Here is an 11,243-nt window from a genome sequence, read left to right as displayed (position 1 = left end):
ATATCTGCATATTTAAAAATCACACCTGGCACACGCGTAACACCAGACGGAGAGGGCTTAATTTCAGCCGAAGCTGAGCTCCAGAAAATACAACCATCACACCCCACCGTCCCAGAGTCGTGATCGAGGCTTGGGAAAGGAATCCCTGACCTGACAAAACACTCGGCACGTGCCACCTGATTTACACCAGACGCTTCTATGCATTATTAATGCACCTATTGTGCGTAGTAACTGCTACATGTTCAAGTCAAGACCACTTTCTAAGGATTTCAACAGTGGGTAGTCCTATAGAGTAGATCGACTTACGGACAGACCTCTCGAACTAGTTCGTAAGTAGAGGAGTGCCTGTACTGTGTTAGGCTGTGTTCGTAAGTAGATGAGTCCCTGTAATGTGTTTGGATGCGTTCGTAAGTAGAGGAGTGCCTGTACTGTGTTTGGCTGCTTACATTTCCGCATGCTAAGTCATGTTGAAGAAGAGCTACATAGCTCCCGTGGGCCTTACCTGATTAAATACTAAATTTTTCTTGTTAGTTTATCTTCACCGCTTACGAGTGAACTGATTTTTTAAACGCGTTTTGCGCGCGCGTGCGTCCCACGCGGCCGCCGTAGCGTCCGCGGTTGCCGTGGAAACGGGAAAGCATGGAGATCACCGGCAGCAAATACCGGGGAGACGAGAAGAACGGGCGGTGAGGAGACGCCACCCTCACCATGCTCACCACTCCTCACCACCACCACCCTCACCACCACCACCCTCACCACTCACTCCTCACCATGCTCACCACCATGCTCACCACCCTCACCACCACACCCTCACCACGCTCACCTCCAACACCCTCACCACTCTCACCACCACCACTCACTCACCACCACACACTCACCACCCTCACCACCCTCACCACCACACACTCACCACCCTCACCACTCCTCACCACCACACACTCACCACTCTCACCACCCTCACAACTCCTCACCACACACTCACCATGCTCACCACCCTCACCACCACACGCTCACCACCACACACTCACCACCCTCACCACGCTCACCACCACACACTCACCACGCTCACCACCACCACTCACTCACCACCCTCACCACCACCCTCACCACTCCTCACCACCACCACACACTCACCATGCTCACCACCACACACCACCCTCACCATGCTCACCACCCTCACCACTCCTCACCACCACCACCACGCTCACCACCCTCACCACCACACACTCTCCACGCTCACCACCCTCACCACCACTCCCTCACCACGCTCACCACCACGCTCACCACCACCACCACTCACCATCATCAAAACTCCTCACCACTGCTCACTCCCCACCACACACTCACCACCCTCACCACCGCCACAACTGCTCACCGCCAAACTCACCACTCACCGTGCTCACCGCGCTCACCGCTTACCAAAGTCATCACTCACCACACTTACCAATCTGGCTGCCCCCTCTCCACGCAGGTTCCGTGTAGGCGTCATGTGTCAAAAGATTTGTGCCAGGTGTCATGTAACAGAAGACGTGGCAGGTGTCATGTTTTAAAAGTCACGTATCTGGTGTGATCTTTATATAGGTGTGGTGTATACGAGTGTTAAGTATCATATGTCAAGATAAGTTCATGAGCCGTCACGTCCAGAAAAAAATGTAAATTTGAAAACGAATTTTCTGGATAAAATATAAAAAAAAATTCACTAACACATAGAATGGACTTTTTATTTATTTATAAAAAGAATGTCTAATAGTGTATTGTATTACATTGCTCTGTTTTTTTTTACCTTTTCTTGTTTCATTGTATGTGATGGCAGAGATTAGGGATTGATAAAGTACAACCATATCCTCATTCATATAAACAGAAATCTATTTTATAGCAATATTTGGGGGGGGGGGGGGTGGACATTTTGAGCATATTCGAATATTCGAATTACGGCCTTGCGGTACACTATATACACTATACATGACGGGAACTGTCCCTGTCTGACATGGGACACCGAGAGCTGACACCCACAGCGGACGGCGGGCGCGCGCGTGTTCCATGTCACCCGAGGCGTATTGTCTTGAGCTTGCAGGATGGAGGGCGAGGGCTGCTACACGTTCTGCACCGGGTCGCGCTACGAAGGCACGCTGAAGGATGGTCTCCCCCATGGGCAGGGCACCATGCACTTTCCCGGACGGGGAAAGTATCAGGCTACCTGGGAGAATGGGCGAGTCGTCGAGGTACGGTGGATCCGATTTGAGACCGGAACGGCAGGAGGATTTGCCCGCGACTCTGGCTGTCGCCTGATGATGCTGGTTGTAATTACCGGCGGAACGTCACTTTGTACTCGATTAGTAGATGTTGTGGGTTTACTCTCCAACGCATCGGTGTGCTGAACTCGTAACGAATTGGCACGTTCTGTTTACATGACAAACCTTTGCCAATCGGCTGTGTCGGTTGGTGGTGGGTTTCACAACACATTTATATTTCCGCAATATAACCCAACACCTCTATTATGGATAATATTGGTCGTGAAAGCTTACTTGTTAAGCAGATCCGATTAGTATTGCAACCTTTTCCACTGCAGGCCAACCGCCCGGATGAAATTCTCACGTTAGCCTAACGCTATGAAAACGCGGTAGCAAACTGCAATTAAATTCAACGCAAACACCACCAGATCTCGGGAAAATCTAATTCTGGCACCTGACACAACACATTCCAATTCACGGACTCTCCGGGGTCAAAACCCGGACAGGTGGCAGCCCTGAGGTGTGATTGTGAGACCTTGGTATTCCTGAGCAGACACAAGCTGCTGATGTACGCTTGCATGCACGACTTGCATTGTTAGCATTTAAACGTTTTATTTTACATCGACTGAATTTAACATGGCGAAGAGCATGAAGCCACCACCAGTGAGCAGCTTTATCGGGTCAGAATTCGATCAATACATTGGCACGTTGAAATATTAGCTTGGTAAAGGTGACAATATTGTGGCCCAACCAACCGGTGTGCTGTACTAGTGACGAATTGGCCATGTTCTGTTTATGTGACAACCCTTACTAGTTGGCTGTGTCGGGTAGTGGCGGGTTTTATGGACACATTGACATATTTACGCAATCTCACCCAAAAACCTCTTATTAATGAATAATTGTATTTACTCCTAAATTCTGAGTTTTTTAAATGATATATAGTTTAATTCCTGCATTGCCACATTCTATACTTTTTTAAAGTGTTATTTTTTTACCATGCGTCTTGCCAGGGGACATACATATTTGCAGATGGTTTGGTGTACGCAGAAGAAGGCTGGTCGTACTGCACTGGAGACGATCGCCGCTTCTACACAGAGATCTGCAACGGCCTCAAACCAGCTGGTTTGTCCTCCAAACAAGCACACGTGTCGGCCTAAACTCGAGCGTGTAGTCAGTAGCGGTGGCGTAGTGGTTAAAGCACTCCGTTATCATTCCACTGATGTCAGCTTATACACTATGAGACATCTCCTTTACCAGTGGCAAAATATAGGAATAGGTTTTTACCCTTTCAACTGGTAGAAAAACTGACACCTTTATACAAGGGATCATGTTTGCAATAACCACAACACAAGCAGTCAAAATGCAAACAAAAAGAAACAATCAACTTCCAGGACAGTGCATATCATTATCATTATCAGAGTTGTTTCTTTTTGTTTGACTGCTTGTGTTGTGGTTATTGCAAACATGATCCCTTGTATAAAGGTGTCAGTTTTTGTGCCAGTTGAAAGGGTTAAAACTTATTACTATATGATGTCAGCTTATTGGTTCCTGGACACGCACACGGCAGTGGTGTTTCTTAGAACAAAAAATGTTATTACCAAGCATATCATGATTCTCTCTTGCATTGCACACCGTCAAGAATTGATACAATACAATGTGGATGTATACAGCGTCTAAATGCAGCTGCATCTCAAGTCACCGTCAGAAACTCAGTGCATATTTATTTTATAGCGAGAAAGGCAGTCCTGGGTTTCTGCGTGGGTCTATGGGTATCTATGTGAGTCTGTAGGCCTTCAAGCAAGAGAAGTGTGGATATTTACTTATTTTATGGAGACAAATATACAGACGTAGCAATAGTATAAAAGGGCACTTTTGAGCCTGGACTTCTGTAATGAAGGTAAAATAGGAGCAGTTTAACATGCAGGTTTTCGCGTCCAATATCATCCATAACCTGTAAACCTGTGTTATGGGACAAATAGACGCAGTATCGGCACATTGTCCATTCAAATCACGTGGAATTTTGAGGTATCCCAGCAGGTGGCGGTATTTCACTTTGTTGGACGATACAGAACTTTACACGGGGGTCTACAAGGTCAAAGTACCACCCACGTTATCAGTAACGTGCGATTGAACACAAATGACATGTCGCGCGCTACATTTGAATGGAATTAAAATAATTTACATTCTGAAATACAAACTCCGATGGGTCACTTACAACAAATTCCACAGCATCACAGCCTCCACGGCCTTCACTTTGCACTCTTGTCCAGAGGAGGGTCAGTCAGTGTGCGCACCATCGTTCTCTTGACAAGCGCTCGCAAAAACTCGCTCCTCCACGTGACGGGCACAACCTGTACCCCTGTGTTACATCACGCGTGACAAGCACAGATTAACAAACGGCACGCTTAGGTAACTTGAGGGTAACGACACTTTGCAGACACCCTGTCATGTCCAGTGACGGTGGAACAGAGACAGGTAGCCCCCGATGTGTTCTTCAAGAAACACGACGTAAAACGAAATTCCGTAAGTCGGAACGGCTTTTCACATTAATTTAATGCAAAAACCTAGGGATGTGTTTCGGACAGTCATTCCAACTCGACTCCTAACCCCAAAATACACACCTGCATCACTTTTCACAATACAACAATAATAAAAAAAGAACATAAATATTTCAACGATTAAACAATAATTCATTTAAAACAAGTATAATTCACTTTTTCAGGGAACTCGCCAAAACATCTGCATGTTGAAATGACTAGAAAGTCGATGTGGAGGCGTCACTGTTGCACTGCAGCGACACCGTGATGCTGACGCGGATGGATGACGACGCAGCCTCCTGGGTGCTTCTTGTTTGATGATTTCGTGGTGCGTGCCGTGTGAACTTTCGTTCACGCAACATGTTTTGTTTCAATCGTCGGACCTCCTTTGCCAGTACATCTTAACACAGCTGTTTTGTTGCCAGAAAAAGGGGAAAACTTATTCTCATATTTTGGTACTGACAAAGGAAGTCCCATGATGTAGCTGCTCACCCCGAGCTCTTATTATTCTGATAATGGCATTGTCTTTGCGCTGTAAGCCTTTTGGCGTCCTCTGGTCTAACACCGTTTTGAGGCTCAAAAGAAAGTTGTCTCTGGTGTGGACCAATCAGTTTCAAAGACAATGCATATATTATCGGAGTACGTTTTTGTTTGCATTTTGACCACAAGTATTGTGGTTAATGCAGACATGATTCCTTGTTAAAGGTTTCAGTTTGGTGTTTTAACATCTTAACCTATTCTCATGTTTTGTTTACGTAACAAACCTTACTAATTGACCATGTCGGGTGGTGGCGGGTTTAACGACACATTTATGTTTACGCGATCTAACCCAAAAAACCTCTATTATGGATAATATTGGTCGCGGAAAGTCTACGTGTTACACATACATACAAAAACATGCGTTTTAAATACAGGATTTAACGTGAATGACGAATTCATCATCCATGCCACTGATGTGGTCATCGTTGTCGCCGTTCACCCGAGGTGCGTCACGCAGGGCGTGCACCGCCGTGAGCTTCCAGCGCTGTAGTGGTCCCGAGCTCGGCATTCACCACTTTAAACTAACTGCCGATTCATGGATTATTTGAGAAATAAGCCAATGTAATCGATTAATCATTTGAGCACGAAGCCAATCATGCGCCTTTGGTGGTACCAGCCAAATTCATCTGGGTAATCCCCTCTGGAGAAGCACCTGCCTCTGAGTTGTGGAAGGATCTGTCCGTCCGAGGATTGGGCTGCTCAGCCATTCACAGAAGAACCCCAACAACAGAGGCATCATCTTATAACATGGACAGCGGAAACTGATTAAGCCCAGGTAGAGTGTGTCTTCACTGCAGTGTTCTTACATATCCCTGTGGTCTCGCTGAGTGTCTTTGAGTCTCCCAGTCCGTTCTAATATACATCGTATAGGAATTAAAATTATTCTAATCGATTGTAATGTGCACGGTTCAGTGCGCGTATTGTGAGCGCGTGGATATAATTTTGACCGATGAAGCAATGCATCGTTGCGTGGCTGTGGGTATGCACACGTGTACGGCGGCGCAGGTCGTTCACAGCTGACAAACATCGACCCCCCGAGGGAGATCCCGCCGGGCTGCTACGACTGCGGCGACGGTTTCTATGATCCGGGGACCCGCGTGGTGTCCGACTACAATCACGAGTTTCTCCGCAACGCAGGTGCGATCCTCATGCCTGCCTTCTCTACGCAATTATCTATAGAAACTAAAACTAAACTTTTTATTTATTTTACCAGCTCTTTTTCAGAAGCGACCTGGCCACAAATGATAGCTCAACGAAGTGGCTTATCACGTGGGAATTTATAGCAACCAAACACTCTATTGTTGTGTTCAGCTTGTTGTCCTTCCCCCCGCACCTCCGATCAGCGCGGTTGGCTCCGTACGGTGCGAAAGACGTTCAGCACGCGTACTGTACGCTTGCACTGGGTACAGTCTTGTGCTTGTCCTACCACCTCGTCGATTTGTCTCGTCGGGCTTTGCCGCATCCGTTGCTCATGAACGATGTTAACTTACCCCTTGGCCGTCCACTTTCGCCTTGTCGCTTTCAACGAGAGGCCTTTGGTCGTCTTGTGTTGGCCGTTTGGAGCACACGGCCATGGTTGGTTTGTTCGACTGTGACGCTGGAATCGGATCAGCTCTCGGGGGGATATCTGTGGTTATTATTAATTGCGTTCGTTTAAGTTGCTGGAATTTAGGGTGCACGTGTGCTGTGAGGAAGGGTCATTACCCGATACGTCGCCTGTTATATATTGTTCATGTTAAAGCGGTGTTATTGACGGATTTGGTGAGGTTATTTATTTATTTTCTATTCCGTTCGTTGTTAATTTTGGAATAGGTTTATTTTCAATCACACTCTACCAACACACACACGGTCGTGTACTTCACCCGAGGCTGAATGTTTTCACGAGAGCCTTGAACGATGTCAATGGAAGAGCACTGCTTTATTGCTGATGGCTTTGGCAGGCTTCGTATCGATTGCAGAGGTGAAAGGCCGATTTGAACCTTCTCCACGCTTGTCCCTGAGCACTCGAGTCTGACTCTGTCACTCCGATGGTATGACATTAAATCCCTTAAAGCCTGACCTCTGTCTCAAGGTGCATTAAACAGTCCTGACCTGTCAATGGCGTTCCGATGAGTGTGAAAACGTTATAAAGGAGATGCGATTTTCTCATGTTGCCCGTGGGTTGATGAATGCAAATTTGCACCCAAAAAGGCTGTGGGGCTGTGACGCAGTGTCTGGGATCAATGCGATATTGAATTGGTCAGCCAGCTGGGAGTGTGACCGGAGGCTTGCCTTTCTCTTACTAAAACGTTACAAATGGATGGTTTTGCACCCATTGATCTGGTACGTTTAGAACATATGGGAGGTGTAAATTAACCATCTTGTACACCTGCAACCCTTTAGGCATTTTGGCGGTGGCTTGCAGAGCATTCCGTGTTTGGTCATTGTATAATTCACCAATTGTATGCAGTTGGTTTTCTGTTGAGGTCATTGGCTAAGGATCTTGCATCTCTGCATATTAAACATAACACTCGTTACCCAGTCTCATGTCGGTGAGACTGGGTAACCAGTGACTAATTTTACATCAAAATGTCTATTGTATCACTATTCACGAACAGCCCAATTATGTGCTTGGTAATTAAGTAGCATGTGGGGTGATAGAACAACATGACAGACACTGGGTGAAGTGTAAGAGTTTAAAGGACATCATCAACTTAATTAATATTTTAAAAATCTACACCGTATAAACCTGTCGGGCGGTGACGTGGTGTGAGATTATTTGTGATGTAACTCACTTAACGCGCATAACTTGCTCGGAGACGCCCCAGGCAGTGAAAAACAAACTGTTATTGTTACTATTATTATCCCTCCCTGCTTGACAAAGAGTTTGTTAAGATGTTATTGAAGCTAAACAATGTCTTCAATGTCTTCTGTGCTATTACATTTGCTCGTGGTGAGAAATCCGTGTGGTGTTCCTTGGGCGACTTTATCGCTGCTTGTTTAACTTAAGAGCGGTGTGTGCCCTTCACATCGGCTTGCCACCCTGCACAATCAGCATGGGCGCAACACGTGTCAGATTGGCATCCTGAGAACTATTCTGACTCTTTCAGAAAAAAAAAACTTCGCACGATTTGACGCGATTGTCGCAAACACAACCGTCTTGCCAGGGCTATACGATCCTGAAGTACAAAACTTTGAACCGCGTGAGTTTTGTCCATTGTTTTTCTCGCTTCAAAGGGCGCCATGCCAGCTGTGCGCGTGCAGCACGGGGCTGCGCTCGAGCAACTTGTGTCACGTGGAACATACTGAGCGTGCCCCTAATAATACGTTGCCGTTTGCTGTTGTCGATTTGTTTTCAAGACGACGATGAGCACGACTGGATTGTGCGGAACTGCCGGAAGGGTTGGGACGAGAACGTGGGAGTGCGCATCGTAGATGAGCAGTAGCTTGCGGTCGAGCGCGTGTGCGGTCCGCTTGGCCTCTCGTGGGACATCTTGCCGCTGACAAGCGACAACGCTGGATCGAAGAGGTTATTCCAACGATGACCGTACTTCAAACAAAGCCCGTGACTACACCACAAACCTTGAACAAGCTAAGGCTCCCGCCAGCCAGCCAGAAATCCCATCATCTGGAGAGGAAAAAAACCGCAGTGCATAATCAAAGTCAGGACAGAGAACCAGATTCACATCTTGTTGTTTAGTGATGGAATCGTTGGAGCACTTTTACAAAAGATCAGTCAAAAAGGAACATTCGCCAACACATGGATCTGGCCCACATCGTCAATATATCCTAAGAAGTGAAACGGGCTTAATACACATAATACACATGGAAAAAAAAATACACAATAATTATCATAATTATAATAACTGACTACATTTGGTATTCGCACAATGCTTATAGTGTAGGGCTTTCACGAAGTTGCCCGCATAAAATACATCGTGTGCAGTAGTTTCACAGTAAGGAGCAGTGTACCTGTGTGTAATCCCACTTGATTGATTTGCAGGAAAATGTCTTTAGCTCGGCAAATTTGGACCCATGATTCCGGCACACAAAAGCCTACTCTTTCCGAATAAGGTCACATGATCTTTGACGCCCACTGTTAAGCAGACGGCTCATGTACCACGGTTAATACACCTTCAGTATGACCCACGGCCACCTGCCGCATTCGAAACACGAACATCTGAAGCAAGCAACAAACAGGCTACCGCTGGGTTATGTCACCACCCCGAAGAGACGTATAATCCACCTTGTTTCCCTTCACCGTTCTGTGACAGATCCCGCGTGTAAAGCAAGTGTGTGTGTGTGTGTTTTTTTAATGGGCTTCGGTGTGCGGTTAACGTCAGAACCGGGTGAATAAATGGACAAGGCTGAAAGCTGCATTCCGTTTCAAGTTGCTTCGCTGTGTACGCACACTGTTCTTCCTTCTGATGCACAGACAACACAACAATGCGCGCGGTCGTTATTGAGTAACCAAAGCTTTCTACCGGCACCCCCCAGTCAAAGTTGATCCTCGCTCCATCCCTGGCCCAGCCGATGGTGTTGTTATTGGCTTGAGAGGATCCCTCTGCCAGTTATTCCTTCCCTACGGGATTCATCTCGGGCTGGAAGGGATGTTCTTGTATTGGATCGCTGGGAATAACAGTGGGGATGGGATGACAATCAATTCAAGAAATTCATTCACGATCCACAATTCGAATCAATCCGACTGCTGGATGAAGGTCTCCCTCCTCATGCCCGTGTTGGTCGTGGGGGGTTGATTGACCATACTTCACCACACTGGTCAGTGGGGGTTGGTGATGGGGTGGTTCTGACCCTGTGCAGATATCACCTTTGATGGCAATTGACGTCCAGGCCATAGCACATTGTGCTCATCACTGCCCTACCAATTTGGAGTGTAATTGGTTTTATAGCCAACATATGCACGGTTGAATTGGTTTATTTCTGAAATGTTTGTTATTGCGATCTCCATTGTAATAAATGTGAGAACATTAAGCGGCGTTACATCGCTATGCAATGCCGTTACAAACGCCGCTCAGACGATTGATTTTGATGCAATGTGGTGCACAGTTTAATTGATTTCACAACAGTTTTTGGCATTCACGTATAATGACAGGTTCTGCAAGCGCCCGAGTAATTGCCGTTTGTCAAGGCATACTACCTCCGCACTCTTTAAAATGTAATTTGTGAATCAAATGAGGGGGCAGCCGAGAAAATGACATAACCAGCCACCGGATAATTACACCGCAACCCGGCGCAAATTGTCACGTTTAAAATATTTCCTCCCGTTCACAAAGCGGGGAGGTGGGGGATGATTTAAACGTTAAATGTAATTTTCTTAATCACCGTTGTGGGCGCGTTTGCAAAGCAAAACTTCTCGCGGCTGTGATCGGTGGTCGAAATTTTTTTTGCCTTTTGCTTATCTGGAAACCGGGCGCATACGCTCCGTGACCTACGTGTCGCAAAACAAAAATACGCAACAGCGGTAAAGGGCCCCCCGTGACTGGCTTGTTGGGCCAACGCAGCGAATGGACACGATCGCTGCGAAGCCGTCCGCGCGTGTCCTTGAGCGCGAGGAGCGACTTATTTTACTTCGTTACAAACCGACGATTACCTTGCGGAAAAATAGGCGCGCAATTGTCCCCGTGCGATGCTGTTGGGGTGAGGGTGGAATGCTTCGGCGATGTGGGGTCCTAGGACGGAATGTGCATTATACGTTTGAATTATTATTATTACTATTGCGTTTTGGCTGCATTGATCTCTGTATATGGATGTTTTCTGTCAATGTGTATTTTACACGCGTGACGTCAGCATTCAAAAATAAGAATATTTATTTACACACGGGGTCAGAACGTTACAGCAACAAACAATACAAAACATGACGGGAGTGCAAAATACAAGAAGGGTAAACAGATCACCCAAACGTACAAATACAACACTAAACCAGCCACATCCTACC

At 46.6% G+C, this 11,243-nt stretch overlaps 1 protein-coding gene across 1 annotated transcript; it reads left to right on the top strand.

The window, feature by feature from the left end:
- Nucleotides 1-611: 611 nt before the first annotated feature.
- Nucleotides 612-9,660, top strand: MORN5 (MORN repeat containing 5). The gene is made up of 5 exons (XM_078616058.1): nucleotides 612-686; nucleotides 2,075-2,222; nucleotides 3,242-3,353; nucleotides 6,314-6,445; nucleotides 8,648-9,660. Exons 1-5 carry the CDS (start codon nucleotides 640-642, stop codon nucleotides 8,731-8,733), a joined length of 525 nt encoding a protein of 174 aa, XP_078472184.1. The 5' UTR covers nucleotides 612-639; the 3' UTR covers nucleotides 8,734-9,660.
- Nucleotides 9,661-11,243: the final 1,583 nt, after the last annotated feature.

This window comes from Lampetra planeri, chromosome 49 (assembly GCF_965212315.1).
Source record: "Lampetra planeri chromosome 49, kcLamPlan1.2.h2, whole genome shotgun sequence".
In the NCBI taxonomy this organism is placed as follows: Eukaryota; Metazoa; Chordata; class Hyperoartia; order Petromyzontiformes; family Petromyzontidae; genus Lampetra; species Lampetra planeri.
This window is presented reverse-complemented; position numbering and strand designations above follow the sequence as displayed.

Coding starts and splice junctions, on each gene's coding strand:
- MORN5 (XM_078616058.1), top strand. CDS start 640: ATGGAGATCACCGGCAGCAAATACCGGGGAGACGAGAAGAACGGGCG. Junction 687..2,074: donor GGAGACGAGAAGAACGGGCG/GTGAGGAGACGC, acceptor TTGAGCTTGCAG/GATGGAGGGCGAGGGCTGCT. Junction 6,446..8,647: donor CGAGTTTCTCCGCAACGCAG/GTGCGATCCTCA, acceptor TTTGTTTTCAAG/ACGACGATGAGCACGACTGG.